Source organism: Phyllobates terribilis, unplaced genomic scaffold (genome assembly GCF_046119375.1).
Source record: "Phyllobates terribilis strain yellow unplaced genomic scaffold, ASM4611937v1 Scaffold_2__4_contigs__length_985480577, whole genome shotgun sequence".
NCBI lineage: Eukaryota > Metazoa > Chordata > Amphibia > Anura > Dendrobatidae > Phyllobates > Phyllobates terribilis.
In genome coordinates this window covers 759,490,958-759,510,555 of record NW_027362762.1, presented here as the reverse complement: position 1 = coordinate 759,510,555, position 19,598 = coordinate 759,490,958, and the positions used below count along the sequence as shown (strand labels likewise).

Below are 19,598 nucleotides of genomic sequence, written 5' to 3'. Positions count from 1 at the left end.
ATAGAGCAGTACATCTGTGAATTCTTGATACCATCAATGAAATGTAGCTTGCCATCACAAGGAGCACTCATGGAGCCCCACTTAAGGACACTGCCACCACCATGTTTCACTGTAGGTTCAATGGAATTAGAAAAATGAATTTAGAAAAATACAAGGTGCCTATAGTGAAACATAGTGGTGACAGTGTCCTTATGTGGGGCTGCATGAGTGCTCCTGGTGTTGAGCAGCTACATTTCATTGATGGTATCATGAATTCACAGATGTACTGCTCTATATTGAAAGAGGAGATGCTACCATCACTACATGCCCTTCGTAGACATACGTTTTCTAAATGCATGGTGCCTACAGTTAAAATGGTGGTGGCAGTGTCCTTTTGTTGGCTGCATGAGTGCTCCTGGTGTCAGGGAGCTATAAATCATTAATGGAATCATGAATTCACAGATGTACTGCTTTATATTGAACAAGAAGATGCTATTATTACTCTGTTCCCTTGATAGACATGTATTTTTTCCAAATTATTGGTGCCTACAATGAAACATGGTGGTGGCAGTGTCCTTATGTGGGGCTACACAAGTGCTCCTGGTGTCGGGGAGCTACATTTCATTGATGACATCATGTATTCACAGGTGTACAGCTCTTTATTGAAAGAGAAGATGCTGCTATCACTCCATGCCCTTAGTAGACGTGCAGTTTTCCAGGGGGACAATAATCTACAGTCATGGCCAAAAGTTTTGAGAATGACACCAAAATGATATTTTCACATGATCTGCTGGCCTCTGGTTTTTATTAGTGTTTGTCTGATGTTTATATCAAATACAGAAATATAATTGCAATCATATTATGAGTACCAATAGGTTATATTGAAGAATGAGTTAATGCAGCAAGTCAATATTTGCAGTGTTGCCCCTTCTTCTTCAAGACCTCTGTAATTCTCCCTGGCATGCTCTCAATCAACTTTTGGACCAAATCCTGACTGATAGTAGTCCATTCTTGCATAATCAATGCTTGCATTTTGACAGAATTTGTTGGTTTTTGTTTGTCCACCCATCTCTTGATGATTGACCACAAGTTCTCAATGGGATTAAGATCTGGGGAGTTTCCAGGCCATGGACTCAAAATCTCTGTTTTGTTCCATGAGCCATTTAGTTATCACCTTTGCTTTATGGCAAGGTGCTCCATCATGCTGGAAAAGGCATTGTTGGGCGCCAAACTGCTCTTGGACGGTTGGGAGAAGTTGCTCTTGGAGGACATTCTGGTACCATTCTTTATTCATGGCTGTGTTTTTAGGCAAGACTGTGAGTGAGCCGATTCCCTTGGCTGAGAAGCAACCCCACACATGAATGGTTTCAGGATGCTTTACAGTTGGCATGAGACAAGACTGGTGGTAGTGCTCACCTCTTCTTCTCCGAATAAGCTGTTTTCCAGATGTCCCAAACAATCGAAAAGGGGATTCATCAGAGAAAATGACTTTGCCCCAGTCCTCAGCAGTCCACTCCCTGTACCTTTTGCAGAATATCAGTCGGTCCCTGATGTTTTTTCTGGAGAGAAGTGGCTTCTTTGCTGCCCTCCTTGAAACCAGCCCTTGCTCAAAGAGTCTCCGCCTCACAGTGCGTGCAGAAGCACTCACACCAGCCTGCTGCCATTCCTGAGCAAGCTCGGCACTGCTGGTAGTCCGATCCCGCAGCTGAAACAGTTTTAAGATACGGTCCTGGCGCTTGCTGGTCTTTCTTGGGCGCCCTGGAGCCTTTTTGACAACAATGGAAGCTCTCTCCTTGAAGTTCTTGATGATGCAATAGATTGTTGACTGAGGTGCAATCTTTGTAGCTGCGATACTCTTCCCTGTTAGGCCATTTTTGTGCAGTGCAATGATGGCTGCACGTGTTTCTTTAGAGATAACCATGGTTAACTGAAGAGAAACAATGATACCAAGAACCAGCCTCCTTTTAAAGTGTCCAGTGATGTCATTCTTACTTAATCATGACTGATTGATCGCCAGCCCTGTCCTCATCAACACCCACACCTGTGTTAATGGATCAATCACTAAAACGATGTTAGCTGCTCCTTTTAAGGCAGGACTGCAATGATGTTGAAATGTGTTTTGGGGGTTAAAGTTCATTTTCTGGGCAAATATTGACTTTGCAAGTACAGTAATTGCTGTTAAGCTGATCACTCTTTGACATTCAGGAGTATATGCAAATTGCCATTACAAAAAATGAAGCAGTAAACTTTGTAAAAATTACTATTTGTCTCATTCTCAATACTTTTGGCCATGACTGTAAGGCCACTGCTGCATTTCTGAAGAAGAACAGGGTGAAAATGATTCAGTGGCCAATTATGACTCTTGTTCTGAACCCAACTGAAACACCTATGGGAATTCTGAAGAGACAAGTGGAGTATCGCTCTCCATCCAGCTTCCAGGCTCCAAAAGAGATCATTCTTGAAGAATGGAAAAAGATAGATGTTGCAATATGTCGCCAACTTGTTCATTCCATGCCTAGCAGACTTGGTGCTTGGAATCATGAATGGCAGAATATACAAAATACTAGATGTAATTGTTTTTGATGTGGGGTGTATTCATTTTTGCATCAACTAATTTGAGTACAACTGAAGATTTTGTAATGAAAGTTATATTATTAACCTTACTTTCATGTTATGGGTTAAAAAAATCTTCTATGAAACTCAGTCTTGTCAAAATTTGTAGGCAACAACTGGTCATGCATTAGGAGAGCGAGCGCCGCCACGCCCCTTCCCGCAAAAGTTTCACCCATTTTGATGGAGCTAGCTAAAACTGGCATGAAAATGCAGCAAAGTTGCAAAATTTCTTTGCAACCTCACTTTGGACAAAAAATGTGCAATTTTTCAAACTGTTTTATTCCAGATTTGTGGTGTAAACACTTTTGATTAGTTGGATCTTTGTGTTGAAGATCGTTGTTGTATGATCAAGTTATTACAAACAGAAGAAAATTTATTAATCAAATAATTTTTATTGGTGTTTTAAAAAAGAAATAACATACATATAAACACATATTCCCACCATCCCATCCCCCTCTCCCTCCCTTTTTTACCCAATATCCAGTCCTGTTACTTTGTATGTATCAGCAGGTAACAAGTTATTGCATATAATATACAGTATACTGTACATAGGTAGTCAGATATTTACTGCAATAGTTTATTCATTGAGATAACAGTTTATCTGCCATACAATAGTAGTTTAAATAGAAGGTGGGTCAACATCCTAGCCCTTAACATTGCTCTAGGCTGGAGTATCAAGCCAAGGAGCCCAAAGTTTTTCGAATGTTTTCATTTTATTTCTTTTACGATATATAGCCTTTTCATTAACCAGTAGTGGCGATTAATGTAACAACTCAGTCGCTTCCCACCTCTGATATCCTGTAGGTATCTGATCTTTTTAGCCTCATTTTACACTGCCTAACATTTCGCCCTCCAGCTATAGGTTTGTTAAGAGATCAGATCAAACTACAATGGGTTTTTAAGAGCAATATTTTTATTAACAATATATGGCCTCTTAAATTACATGTATTTAAAAAAATCCCTTCCACGTTCAGGATGAAATGTTCAGTTTGCACATAGCCTTCCCCACCCTCTCTTTGTGGGGGACATCAGTAAATATACGGAGTGATCGCTGCCCGCTGCATCACTGGGGGATTGTTTCTAGAACAGTTCTATAGTCTGCAGAATTTCTGTAATTGTTTTTAATACTGAAGTTTCTTCCATTGATAGCAACTGGGACAAAAATACGACCAAGCCAAACATTTGCATGCTGTGACATTCTTACATCCGTGGGCTGCAGTAATTTAGCACAGATTGAGAGTACAGACTATCTGAGTATTTATGTTTCTGAGTCTTGTATTTTCTTTGACAGCCCAGTCCACTTTGATATGGGAACACCGGCCATTTCTATGCTGCCGCTCATCATGACCGGCTTCTACATGGTAGTAACTCCTGTTTAGCCACAGTCTGTTTGCATCACCAGCAACAATCAAGAGGAAAAATATCCCTTCAGATCAGCAAAGAAAAGGTAAAGTCGTTTTATTAAGATTTACATTGAGTGCTGCATATCCACCTGTAAAGAAAGATGATATCGAGCCGTAAATTATAAGAATGTTAGAAGTCACCAGGGAGCATAAATGAAGGGGAGACCCAAGGTTGAGTCCAGTTATGAAGGTCCTAATATTCTTTATAATTGGGGTAGGTACTTCCTTTCTTATATTATAAGCCTCCGCTGCTGTAGAATCTCTTTTTGAACAGTAATGAGAGGAATCCTGTTTACCATTCTTCAAAACTGCCTGCGGCGTGTAATGCCTCATATTATTTTTCAGTAATAGGGACACTGCGCTCCAATACACACTGCACGTCCTGAAGCTTTGTAAGTCGACCAGATAAGGGAACTGCAAAAGTCATCTCTGTCAGAAAGAAGAGCTAAGTGGTGCCTATGTAACGCCACTCATCCCTATGTAACGCCACTCATCCCTATGTAACGCCACTCATCCCTATGTAACGCCACTCATCCCTATGTAACGCCACTCATCCCTATGTAACGCCACTCATCCCTATGTAACGCCACTCATCCCTATGTAACGCCACTCATCCCTATGTAACGCCACTCATCCCTATGTAACGCCACTCATCCCTATGTAATGCCACTCATCCCCATGTAACGCCACTCATCCCCATGTAACGCCACTCATCCCCATGTAACGCCACTCATCCCCATGTAATGCCACTCATCCCCATGTAACGCCACTCATCCCTATGTAACGCCACTCATCCCTATGTAACGCTACTCATCCCCTTGTAACGCCACTCATCCCCATGTAACGCCACTCATCCCTATGTAACGCCACTCATCCCCATGTAACGCCACTCATCCCTATGTAACACCACTCATCCCTATGTAACGCCACTCATCCCCATGTAACGCCACTCATCCCCATGTAACGCCACTCATCTCCATGTAACGCCACTCATCCCTATGTAACGCTGTAACGCCACTCATCCCTATGTAACGCCACTCATCCCTATGTAACGCCACTCATTCCTATGTAACGCCATTCATCCCTATGTAACGCCACTCATCCCCATGTAACGCTACTCATCCCTATGTAACGCCACTCATCCCTATGTAACGCCACTCTTCCCTATGTAACGCCACTCATCCCCATGTTACGCCACTCATCCCCATGTAACGCCACTCATCCCTATGTAACGCCACTCATCCCTATGTAACGCCACTCATCCCCATGTAACGCCACTCATCCCCATGTAACGCTACTCATCCCTATGTAACGCCACTCATCCCTATGTAACGCCACTCATCCCTATGTAACGCTACTCATCCCTATGTAACGCCACTCATCCCTATGTAATGGTCCCAGTCTGACATCAGTGTTAACACAAAGTTTTACCAAGACCTCCACCTTCCAGTGGTCACAGCTGTAATTTCCCCTCACTTCTAGTAGTCACAGCAGTATTCCCCTCTTGCTTTTAGTAGTCACAGCAGTATCCATCCGCTCAGATTAACAGGAGTACTGCACCCTTTCTCCAGTAGTCACAGATTCACAGCAATGCCAATATACCAACCTTTCCTCAGGTCTAGCATGTGGCCATGTCACCGCACTGTGCGACATACACTCTTGTCTCCGGCGCACAAACAGGACTTGGGAAATGCAATGCAGAACAGAGATCACAGGAAAGGAAATCCAGCATCACAGGAAGTTCCTATAAAAAATAGATTTGCTTTATTAGCAATAATAATAAATCGACCAGTACATACTGGTCCTAATGTCTTACGTGTTTTGGAAACCAGCTTTACCTGTAAGATACCTTCCCTCACTCGTCCCAGCAGAGTTTCTCTGTATTTACATAATGGTCACCACCTTTTCCCCTTTCCCCTTGGTCTCAACAGTAACTTTCCCTTAGTAATCATAGCAGTGTCTCACCTCTTTTTCTCAAGTAGTCACAGCAGTGCTTCTGCCCTCTTTCATGTATTCACATACCCTTATCTCTTAATTCCCACCTCAACATGCTCTCATAATACACCCCTTGCTGGTGACAAGCTATAAACGAGTCCCATTCTCATATCTTGTTCCATTCACTGATCTAACCAAAATCCATGCAGGAAGAAGATTCAGCCTGTCTGTGCTCTTTCTTCATTGCAGGAGTGGTACATGGCCTCAAAAAGTGGAAAGTTTCTTGGAATCGGCTGCCATATGACAAAGCAGCTATATTGTGAGATAGCAGACCTGCTGGCAGAATAACTGTGCCTTCCCTTAGGGAGCTTTCACACTGGGTTTTTGCACTTGATTGGTGGCTCCGTTGGGGCTTATGTCCAAACCCCTTGTAAAACAGGATTCAGACATATGCACCAACAGGACCATAGACTACAATGGTGACGGCAGAGTCAACGTGCGCTCTGCCGTGCATCATTTTCGGGCGTACATGCCTACAGGAGGCGGACACTCAGATGCTGTCTCCTACGTCTGGGTGTTTGCCTCCAGTAGGTGTACACACTCGAAAATAATGCACGTCAGAGCGCACGTTCACTCTGCCGGCACCATTATAGTCTATGGCCCCGGACGTAAGTCCCGACGAGACCAAAAAACGGGTGCCTGAATGCAAGGTGAGAGCAGTATGCAAAGAGCAATCTCTTCTCGTCCCTGAAAGGTCAATTATACCAAATAGTATTTTATAGATTTCCTGTAGTATGTCTCCTTATGGTGTAATTCTTCTAATGAAATAAAGGAAGCACCAACCAATAGAATATTAATCCTACCGAAATATCAAGAGAATGACTTTTAGGATTGGCAAACTGCAGAAGTTATTAGTAATCACTATGCTGATTTCCGACTCTCTCTACAATGGTGTTGTCTCATGGTCCGCAGTACTCATTTCTTATATGTGATTCATGTATTTCATGTGCATGGCTTTATTAAATTCTAATTATTAAGGTTCAATAATATGTTTCATCTAAGGCTGGAATCCATGTATGAGACTAATTCCACATCAAAGGCTATATAAGAAATGATAATGATATACACTGAGCCGTACAATACAGTCTGCATACATACAGTGTTATGTGCGGATATTTAATAATGTACATCTTGTTTTATTATAGAAGCCATCATGGTTAATACAGGAGAGGTAAATGGTTCCAGCAACCTCATGGATTTCCTTGATGAACCTATTCCAGATGTTGGGACATATGAGGATTTCCACACCATTGACTGGTTGAGAGAGAAATCACGGGACACAGACAGACACAGGAAGGTGAGAATGCATTCTGTATGAGTGTGATCAATGCATCTAACTGATAGTGGTTGCCGTCTTTATGGAGGTATAAGTTCTATTGAACTGCCAACCTCAGCAATAATATAGCAAGAAGCGATTAGTAAAATTGAAAAGGGAACAGTGCACAATCCAATAATCCCTGATCTAATGATAAGCATTGTTAATCTAAGTATGAGTTACAAAAACAGGACATCTTTTGATATATAAAGGGGCTATGCCATTACAGAGGTTCCATCCATAGAGGTACATACACTATGACCATACAAAAGTATTGGGACATACACGTTGCACCTACATCAGCTTTTATGACATCACATTCTAAATTAATGGACAATAAAGTTGTTGTCCGGTTTTAGACTACAAATGTGCAGTCACTCAGGCTATGTGACTGCAGACCTGTGAATCCTCACATCCTGCGCAGTTCATGTTGTAAAGCCCCCGTCTCACATAGCGAGATCGCTAGCGAGATCGCTGCTGTGTCACGGTTTTGGTGACGCAACAGCGACCTCACCAGCGATGTCGCTATGTGTGACACTTTGCAGCGATCAGGCCCCTGCTGTGAGGTCGCTGATCACTGCAAAGTGTCCTGGACCATTTTTTGGTCGTTGCCCTCCCGCTGGTCAGCACACATCGCTGTGTGTGACCAGCGGGAGCAGAGATCAGGCTGGTAACCATGATAAACAGCGGGTTACTAGGGGCACACGCGCACCTAGTAACCCGTTGTTTATCATGATTACGAGCCTGCTAAAGTGAGCGGTAACCTCCTGCTCACCGTAGCAGAGTGGTAACCATGATAAACAACGGGTTACTAGGAGCGCGTGTGCCCCTAGTAACCCGATGTTTATGATGGTTACCAGCCTGCTCCTGCTTCAGCAGGCTGGTAACCAGGAGCAGGACATCGTGGAAAGATTCTTTCCACGATGTCGCTGCTCCCCTGATCGTTGGTGAGCCTGCCTGTTTGACAGCTCACCAGCGACCACATAGCGACGCAGCAACGATCCCTGACAGGTCGTATCGTTGTCGGGATCGTTGCAGCATCGCTAAGTGTGACGGGGCCTTAAGGATGCACTCATGTGACCAAAAGTATGCGATTTGCATACTCCTGGCAACATTCAGACTAGACTTTGTCCAGCCTCGCTCAAAACACTAGTATTGAGCTAGGCTGCACCCATCTCGTCCACACGTGATCGCATTTATGGAAATCACATACTTGATGTCACACACCCACTGCTCCCAGCGCAGGAGAATCCTCACAGCTCCCAGTGCGCATGATGTGAGGTTTCACTAGACTTGTAGACTAAGGCCGGAAACCCCTTTAATACATATTTGGTCCTCCCTTTGCAAGTAAAACAGATTCCACTTTTCTGGAAAGAATTTCTACAAAACTTTGGAGAATTTTTGTCCATTCATCAAAAAAATCACTTGATAGGTCAAACACTGATGTTGGATTAGATCAGGGGTCCTCAAACTACGGCCCGCGGAGATACTTACCTCTCCCCGTGCCTCCGCAGATACCCTGTCTTCCTGGTGCGCGCTCCCTGTGACGTGTCAGGTCAGAGGGTGCGGTGACGTCTTTACACCGCGCCCTCCCCTGAGCCATCACAGGCAGCGCAGAGCGGGGCGACGCTGGAGTACAGACCTGAGCAGCGGCAGCAGGTGAGGAGGAGGGAGGTGAGTATTGCATTTTTTTTTTTTAATGTATGGAGGCATGGGACATAATATTAGGGGTGACATGCTGCATGGGGCATTATATGGGGGGGTGACATGCTGCATGGGGCATTATATGGGGGGTGGGTGACATCCTGAATGGGGCATTATAACGACAGGGGAGTGATATCCTGCATGGGGCATTATATGGGGGAGTGACATGCTGCATGGGGCATTATATGGGGGGGTGACATCCTGAAAGGGGCATTGTAACGACAGGGGAGTGATATCCTGCGTGGCGCATTATATGGGAGGGTGACATCCTGAAAGGGGCATTATAACGACAGGGGAGTGATATCCTGCATGGGGCATTATATTGGGGGGTGACATCCTGCATGGGGCATTATATGGGGGGGTGACATCCTGCATGGGGCATTATATGGGGGAGTGACATGCTGCATGGGGTATTATATGGGGGGGTGACATCCTGAAAGGGGCATTATAATGACAGGGGAGTGATATCCTGCAAGGGGCATTATATTGGGGTTGACATCCTGCATGGGGCATTATATGGGGGGGTGACATCCTGCATGGGGCATTATATGGGGGAGTGACATGCTGCATGGGGTATTATATGGGGGGGTGACATCCTGAAAGGGGCATTATAATGACAGGGGAGTGATATCCTGCATGGCGCATTATATGGGAGGGTGACATCCTGAAAGGGGCATTATAATGACAGGGGAGTGATATCCTGCATGGGGCATTATATTGGGGGGTGACATGCTGCATGGGGTATTATATCGGGGGGTGACATCCTGAAAGGGGCATTATAACGACAGGGGAGTGATATCCTGCGTGGCGCATTATATGGGAGAGTGACATCCTGAAAGGGGCATTATAATGACAGGGGAGTGATATCCTGCATGGGGCATTATATTGGGGGGTGACATGCTGCATGGGGTATTATAATGGGGGGTGACATCCTGAAAGGGGCATTATAACGACAGGGGAGTGATATCCTGCATGGGGAATTATATTGGGGGGTGACATCCTGCATGGTGCATTATATGGGGGGGTGACATACTGCATGGGGCATTATATGGGGGAGTGACATGCTGCATGGGGTATTATATGGGGGGGTGACATCCTGAAAGGGGCATTATAATGACAGGGGAGTGATATCCTGCGTGGCGCATTATATGGGAGGGTGACTTCCTGAAAGGGGCATTATAACGACAGGGGAGTGATATCCTGCATGGGGCATTATATTGGGGGTGACATCCTGCATGGGGCATTATATGGGGGAGTGACATGCTGCATGGGGTATTATATGGGGGGATGACATCCTGAAAGGGGCATTATAACGGCAGGGGAGTGATATCCTGCGTGGCGCATTATATGGGTGGGTGACATCCTTAAAGGGGCATTATAATGACAGGGGAGTGATATCCTGCATGGGCATTATATTGGGGGGTGACATCCTGCATGGGGCATTATATGGGGGGGTGACATCCTGCATGGGGCATTATAACGACAGGGGAGTGACATCCTGCATGGGGCATTATATGGGGGGGGTGACATCCTGAAAGGGGCATTATAACGACAGGGGAGTGATATCCTGCGTGGTGCATTATATGGGTGGGTGACATCCTGAAAGGGGCATTATAACGACAGGGGAGTCATATCCTGCATGGGGCATTATATTGGGGGGTGACATCCTGCATGGGGCATTATATGGGGGGTGACATCCTGCATGGGGCATTATATGGGGGAGTGACATGCTGTATGGGGTATTATAGGGGGGGTGACATCCTGAAAGGGGCATTATAACGACTGGGGAGTGATATCCTGCGTGGCGCATTATATGGGTGGGTGACATCCTGAATGGGGCATTATAATGACAGGGGAGTGATATCCTGCATGGGGCATTATATTGGGGGGTGACATGCTGCATGGGGTATTATATGGGGGGTGACATCCTGAAAGGGGCATTATAACGACAGGGGAGTGATATCCTGCATGGGGAATTATATTGGGGGGTGACATCCTGCATGGTGCATTATATGGGGGGGTGACATACTGCATGGGGCATTATATGGGGGAGTGACATGCTGCATGGGGTATTATATGGGGGGGTGACATCCTGAAAGGGGCATTATAATGACAGGGGAGTGATATCCTGCGTGGCGCATTATATGGGAGGGTGACATCCTGAAAGGGGCATTATAACGACAGGGGAGTGATATCCTGCATGGGGCATTATATTGGGGGTGACATCCTGCATGGGCATTATATGGGGGAGTGACATGCTGCATGGGGTATTATATGGGGGGATGACATCCTGAAAGGGGCATTATAACGGCAGGGGAGTGATATCCTGCGTGGCGCATTATATGGGTGGGTGACATCCTTAAAGGGGCATTATAATGACAGGGGAGTGATATCCTGCATGGGCATTATATTGGGGGGTGACATCCTGCATGGGGCATTATATGGGGGGGTGACATCCTGCATGGGGCATTATAACGACAGGGGAGTGACATCCTGCATGGGGCATTATATGGGGGGGGTGACATCCTGAAAGGGGCATTATAACGACAGGGGAGTGATATCCTGCGTGGTGCATTATATGGGTGGGTGACATCCTGAAAGGGGCATTATAACGACAGGGGAGTCATATCCTGCATGGGGCATTATATTGGGGGGTGACATCCTGCATGGGGCATTATATGGGGGGGTGACATCCTGCATGGGGCATTATATGGGGGAGTGACATGCTGTATGGGGTATTATAGGGGGGGTGACATCCTGAAAGGGGCATTATAACGACTGGGGAGTGATATCCTGCGTGGCGCATTATATGGGTGGGTGACATCCTGAATGGGGCATTATAATGACAGGGGAGTGACATCCTGCATGGGGCATTATATGGGGGGGTGACATCCTGCATGGGGCATTATAAAGACAGGGGAGTGATATCTTGCATGGGGCATTATATGGTGGGAGAAAGGGACATCCTGCATGGGGCATTATATGGGGGGTGACATCCTGCATGGGGCATTATAAGGGGGGAATAGCCTGCATGGGGCATTATAAGGGGGAAATAGCCTGCCTATTGAGGACCTATGCTGCCTATTGGGGACATTTACCTGCCCATTGAGGACCTATGCTGCCTATTGGGGACATTTACCTCCCCATTGAGGACCTATGCTGCCTATTGGGGACATTTACCTGCCTATTGGGGACCTATGCTGCCTATTGGGGACATTTACCTCCCCATTGAGGACCTATGCTGCCTATTGGGGACATTTACCTGCCTATTGGGGACCTATGCTGCCTATTGGGGATATTTACCTGCTCATTGGGGACATTTACCTGCCTATTGGGGACCTATGCTGCCTATTGGGGATATTTACCTGCCTATTGGGGACCTATGCTGCCTATTGGGGACATTTACCTGCCTATTGAAATACCGGTTTATCTAACTTTACTTGTTCTTCATTTTAAATATTGTATTTGTTCCTGTATTGTTTTTTTTTTACGTCAAAATATGATATGTGCAGTGTGCATAGGAATTTGTTCATAGTTTTTAAAAAAAACTATATTCCGGCCCTCCAATGGTCTGATGGACGGTGAACTGGCCCCGTGTTTAAAAAGTTTGAGGACCCCTGGATTAGATAGCCGGGCTCTCAACACTTGTACCCTGTAGAGCCCAAATATTTACAGTGATATAGTGCACATATCAGTATATCTAATAGTGCGTGTCACCACTACCATGCAGTGCCCTAATAGCATTGGCAGTTTTCTAAATAACTGCACCGAATCCTGCACAGAAAGCTTTTTAGGCTGCCAAGTGAATACCTATTAATGCATCTTCCATTCAACTGAATGATAAATCTGTCTTCAGAAAGAGTCTAAGGATCTGATTCATCATTGTAGTTTTTCCAGTTTTCTGGAGTAATTTCCTCTTTCTTTGTGGCTTTTGCACTTGTGACTTATTCTCTACACATTTTATTTCACTTTATAAGTTGTCTTTCTTTTTATTTTTCTTTGAAGACTTTGCTTATCAAAAAAGTTTTAGATCGATTCATGAAATCAGACTTTTACCAAATGCCGTATTTTTTGGGCGCATCTCACACCAGTCCCAATCTGGAGTAAGGTTTCTGGAGACATCTCAATTTGGTGTATTTTTGTAACCTTTTTAAAGATTTGTGACTTTTGGTGCTGAAAAACAGTTAAAGACAAGAATAAAGAGCATTTTTTTATATCTTGTGGCAAATTCATGAACTGCATTCGCCATTTTGAAGAATCAGGTGAAAAAACATCAGCGAATACCACAAGGCAAAAAAAGAAAATTGGCCTCAAGAATTTGCAAATGATGAATCCGACCCCAAGAGTTTGACTGCCACAAGCAGTGAAAATTTACCTTTGTTGAGTTTTTTCCAGTGAGCATGGCCTATTAAGTCTCCTTAGTAGTCTGCTTAGAGTACCCCGTCAACAAGTCTCCTAATTAAGAAGGCAAGAACTCCGAAACAGCTGAATACAAATGGAGTTTCTAGTTTGGCTTTATCATGTGGCAAAGCTTTTTAAATTGCTCACTTTGTGTTTTATGATTGCTACTTCCAATCATTTGCACTAGAGACCCTGCTTTCTTCCTCTGTAATGAGACTATTTGAAGTTATTTATTTCACAGGAGGTACTGTATGGCCTCTGAGTCTGCTGATCACAACTTGGTGATCTCCTTATGGAGACATTTTACCCCTTAGAAGACAAATGAGATTCATTTTTGACAACTGCAGATTTTCAGTATAAATGACCGACACCTTCCCACATTTCATACTGCAGCGTAACCAAACAGTGAGAATTTGGCAACCTGTAGTCAGATATTGAATGTACTTTAAAAAATATCAGATTACACTCCTAAAAAGATCAGACTTTAACTCATAGGGAATTTTAGATGTATTTTAATTAAGTAAAAACAGATTGAGAGGCCGTTAGGAAAGAGAGGCAGTATAATTTGCCACCAGATTATGCAATAATTATTACTTGGATATTCACTGATATCAAATTTAATCACATTTTTCAGATTACCAGCAAAAGTAAGGAATCAATTTGGGAATTTATCAAAGGACTCCTAGATGCCTGGTCAGGATGGATTGTCATGCTTCTCATTGGACTGCTGGCAGGTATGGTAGTTGTCATTGCACAATGCTTGGAGACATGGATACTTCATTGCCCTCCTTATGTAATGGAAAACCTTTAGTGCACAGACTGATACGAATGCACGCCGCAATTTTCAAATTTATACTTTTAAAATAATTAGAAATATGTCATGGGTTTACTGCAACAGAGAGGAGCCAGAAGACCGCAGTTTCTGATTCCTCCCACTCCTGCACTCATTAGAAGCCTTTCACCTTCATATGAAATGGTGCAGGCTTCTTTTAGCAGTGCAGGGGTTAATCTGCTCAGTTGAGAGCTCCTGTAAGCTTACCTGCCTTAACGCTCACAGCTGTTCAGTGTTGGCCACTCCCCTCTCCTATATATCCTGGACCCTGGGTATCAGTCATTGCCAGAGCTAGCTTTATTGCTGCTTGGTTAGGAGTTTGGTGATTTATTGTTTGAGAAGGCTTTTGGTGGATTTAGCTAAGACTCTCACTTGGTTTAGGTTGTGTGTTAATCCCCTTCTCCCACTTTGGTTTTCCCCCATCCTCTACTCCCCAGTGATATCCTCTGTTGTTTGTGTGCATATATTTGTATGATTGGTATTTTCCTTTATCCCTGTTTGTATTACCTTGTTGGTCTGGTTGGTGTATTGTGATACACTGCTACTCCCCTCTTCCCTGGGTTTGGGGAGGGAACAGACTGAGGGTGGATTGGGGAGTTTAGACAAGGTACGTGGCCCCAGCGTCTTCACTTTCAGAAGTAATCTGGGGAACAGGGCCAGCTAGGGCACCCCTAGCTTTAGTGACAGGGAAGGATCCCCTGGCCCCGGGATACCCGACAACAGAGTCGTGACAAAATGCATGTATCATTTCCTTTACACAATTATAATCAAATCACCTGACGAGCGTTTTTCTCCTTCATTGGCTGATAGCTAACATGTTTACATCTACGAACGCTTGTCTTCATTGACAGTCTTTGTAAATGTGCAAGCTACACACTCTTCATGTTATACACACCTACACTGCTTATTACACATACTGTATGTTACACACAGACTCTGCATGTTACACACACACACTAAAAGTTGCACACACACTGGATATTGTACATACACGCTGAATGTTACACACACTGCATGTTGCACGCACACACACACACACACACACTGAATGTTGCGCACACACACTGCATGTTGAAAACACACACACACAGTGAGTGTTACACACACCTTAAATCATATGACCATGATGTCATCAAAAGTCTTTCTACACTTCTAAGCTCACAAACGGCACTAATAACGCAGGACTGGTATTGTCAGGGCAGTTTCTGGCTTGTAAAGGCTGGAGGCCCTGGACAATTTCCCAGTTAGCTCTCGCCTAACGCCCGCCCTGTAACCCGGACATACAGTACAGACCAAAAGTTTGGACACACCTTCTCATTTAAAGATTTTTCTGTATTTTCATGACTATGAAAATTGTACATTCACGCTGAAGGCATCAAAAAACAGTGAAACAAAAAAGTGTGAAACTACTGAAAATATGTCTTATATTCTAGGTTCGTCAAAGTAGCCACCTTTTGCTTTGATGACTGCTTTGCACACTCTTGGCATTCTCTTGATGAGCTTCAAGAGGTAGTCACCAGAAATGGTTTTCACTTCACAGGTGTGCCCTGTCAGGTTTAATAAGTGGGATTTCTTGCCTTATAAATGGGGTTGGGACCATCAGTTGTGTTGTGCAGAAGTCTGGTGGATACACAGCTGATAGTCCTACTGAATAGACTGTTAGAATTTGTATTATGGCAAGAAAAAAGCAGCTAAGTAAAGAAAAACGAGTGGCCATCATTACTTTAAGAAATGAAGGTCAGTCAGTCCGAAAAAATTGGGTAAACTTTGAAAGTGTCCCCAAGTGCAGTGGAAAAAACCATCAAGCGCTACAAAGAAACTGGCTCACATGAGGACCGCCCCAGGAAAAGAAGACCAAGAGTCACCTCTGCTTCTGAGGATAAGTTTATCCGAGTCACCAGCCTCAGAAATCGCAGGTTAACAGCAGCTCAGATTAGAGACCAGGTCAATGCCACACAGAGTTATAGCAGCAGACACATCTCTTCAACAACTGTTAAGAGGAGACTTTGTGCCTCAGGCCTTCATGGTAAAATAGCTGCTAGGAAACCACTGCTAAGGACAGGCAACAAGCAGACGAGACTTGTTTGGGCTATAGAACACAAGGAATGGACATTAGACCAGTGGAAATCTGTGCTTTGGTCTGATGAGTCCAAATTTGAGATCTTTGGTTCCAACCACCGTGTCTTTGTGCGACGCAGAAAAGGTGAACGGATGGACTCTACATGCCTGGTTTCCACCGTGAAGCATGGAGGAGGAGGTGTGATGGTGTGGGGGTGCATTGCTGGTGACACTGTTGGGGATTTATTCAAAATTGAAGGCATACTGAACCAGCATGGCTACCACAGCATCTTGCAGCGGCATGCTATTCCATCCGGTTTGTGTTTAGTTGGACCATCATTTATTTTTCAACAGGACAATGACCCCAAACACACCTCCAGGCTGTGTAAGGGCTATGTGACCAAGAAGGAGAGTGATGGGGTGCTACGCAAGGTGACCTGGCCTCCACAGTCACCAGACCTGAACCCAATCGAGATGGTTTGGGGTGAGCTGGACCGCAGAGTGAAGGCAAAAGGGCCAACAAGTGCTAAGCGTCTCTGGGAACTCCTTCAAGATTGTTGGAAGACCATTTCCGGTAACTACCTCTTGAAGCTCATCAAGAGAATGCCAAGAGTGTGCAAAGCAGTCATCAAAGCAAAAGGTGGCTACTTTGAAGAACCTAGAATATAAGACATATTTTCAGTTGTTTCACACTTTTTTGTTAAGTATATAATTCCACATGTGTTAATTCATAGTTTTGATGCCTTCAGTGTGAATGTACAATTTTCATAGTCATGAAAATACAGAAAAATCTTTAAATGAGAAGGTGTGTCCAAACTTTTGGTCTGTACTGTAACTACACATAAATTGTAGAATTGATTTATGTTAGGACCAACGTATGCTGCTACATACTGCATCACCCTCACACAATCCTGAACATGCTAAATTCCACACTACTACAGTATATCAGTATAAAAGAAAAATGAGGAGCTCACATTCCTTGCTGGTAGTAGAGTCAGCGGAAAGGAATCTTCTTTACCAATGGGCTCTGTGGTCAGCTGGTGGGCACAGCAATGTGGGAGAAGAAAAGGAATTCAGCACATCCATCCGGTAATATATGAAAAATGTTCATATTTATTTTAATCCATTAAAACATGAACGTCCATGATGGCATTAAAAACGAGACGTTCATGTATTCATTGATTAAAAATAAAGATGAATATTATTTATACATTACTGGATGTATGTGCTGAATTCCTTTTCCTCTTCCATATCAGTATACTCACTGCATATTTTCATTCATTATTATACAGTACATCGTAATATTTAGCAATATGCATTAACATGAATCGCCACAAGATGTCAGTGTTGGTTATGCTATTGGCTGGTCTCATCTCGCTGTGTTTCCTTATACAGAATGTTATTACTCTGCAGATGAATGTTAGGATATGGTTACTTTCCGTAATAATGGGGACACATTTAATGATTTATGGCTGAACAGGTATTTTGGGGAAATAAATGTGTACAAGAGTAAACAACAGCACAGGGTAATATAATGCAATGCATACAATGTGCAGAGATATGTTGTCCTTTTGTTATCTAAAATATTATTATTATTTATTTTAATAGCGCCATTTATTCCATGGCGCTTTACATGTGAAAGGGGTATACATACAAAAACAATTACAATAATCTTGAACAAAGCGTGATGGCGACTGGTACAGGAGGAGAGGGGACCCTGCCCACGAGGACTCACAATCTACAAGGGATGGGTGAGGATACAGTAGGTGAGGATAGGGCTGGTCGTGCAGCGGTGTGGTGGAGCGAGGGTTAGTGCAGGTTGTAGGCTTGTCGGAAGAGGTAGGTCTTCTGGTTCCTTTTGAAGGTTTCCTCAGTCGGCGAGAGTCTGATGTGTTGGGGTAGAGAGTTCCAGAGTAGGGGGGATGCACAGGAGAAATCTTGTATGTGATTGTGGGAAGAGGAGATAAGAGGGGAGTAGAGAAGGGGATCTTGTGAGGATCGGAGGTTGCGTGCAGGTAAGTACCGGGAGACTAGGTCACTGATGTATGGGGGAGACAGGTTGTGGATGGCTCTGTATTATATGTTGCAGGTTATATTTGTGTACAGTGTGGAAAACCACGTTAAAGGGAATCTGCCATCAGGTTTTGACTATGCGATCTGAGAGCAGCGTGATGTAGGGGCAGAGATCCTGATAATAGCGATGTGTCAATTACAGTGCTATGTGTTTCTGTCAATAAAATCATTGTTTTATCAGCAGGACATTATCACTAGAGGACTAGGTGTCTTGTGCCTCCTAGATAACCACTCTGTGTAACCTCGTCCCCACCATTGATTGGCCGCTTTCTGTAAATGTACACAGAGAGCTGTCAATTAGTGGTGTGGGTGGGGTTACACTGAGCTCAGCATTCTGAGCACTGCTAGATATAAAAATGACAGCATACAGACCAGTAAGTGACACATCGCTGGAATCAGGGTCTGTTTTGTGGCGCTGCAGTTGCCATTATCATTGTAAGGGAACCTTAAAGTGCTCATATACATTAGATGAAAGTCTACTGAACCTGCCAAATTTGGTTGTATTGGCCAACCACCAAAGGTGTATCCTCCAATGGCAGATGTCAGGGCAATTAAGTACCATCTCTGTACTTTTTATCTTCACTGAGGAAATGCCCAGCAGCTGTGTATGCCCCATCCCTGAATATATGCATGCTTGTACAAATGTGTATGAGTATGGTGGATAGGGAGGAGAGGCTGCTGGCAGAACGTGCTACTATCTAAAATGTAAGGCCACCTTTACAATCTCATTTGAAGCGCCACTCCCTTGATTTTTTTTATTTCAGCACTAGCAAGTTCCCTGCCCCTAATATTACCATTTCCAGCTGCCGTCTTCTTCTGTTCTCTGCGCCGCTCCTGTCAGTCATCTGCAGGTTGTGAGCTGCCAGATTATTCCAGTGTTTGCTGGGTGAGCCGGAAGTCACAACTCAATGTAAGTCTATGAGAGTCAGAACGAGGCCAGAACGACGCTCTCATAGACTTACACTGAGAGCTTGTGACTTCCGGTCAGTCAGAAGTTGCGGTCACAAGATGGCGGCTCGGGGAAGAGCTGAAGACGGCAGCTGGTGAGTATAATACTAGAGTCAGCAAACTTACATTAGCAGCACCACTTCCGTGCTGAAATAAAAACAACGCTGGTGTGGTGCTATAAAGGGAATCTTCCATGCAATAATTGCAAGTTTGACAATTGCTGTCTGGACTAGGCAGAGGCTAGTTTCTTATTCAGTTAGTGCCTGAAACTATGGAC

The 19,598-nt window shown here is 44.2% G+C and overlaps 1 protein-coding gene across 1 annotated transcript in view; it reads left to right on the top strand.

Annotated features, from left to right (window-relative positions):
- Positions 1-19,598, top strand: part of CLCN4 (chloride voltage-gated channel 4) — a 63,611-nt gene that overhangs the window by 1,050 nt on the left and 42,963 nt on the right. The window contains exons 2-4 of the mRNA XM_073667313.1: positions 3,884-4,039; positions 7,136-7,287; positions 14,045-14,144. Coding sequence (XP_073523414.1) covers positions 7,144-7,287; positions 14,045-14,144 — 244 coding nt within the window. The 5' untranslated portion in view covers positions 3,884-4,039; positions 7,136-7,143. The remainder of the gene's footprint in view (positions 1-3,883; positions 4,040-7,135; positions 7,288-14,044; positions 14,145-19,598) is intronic.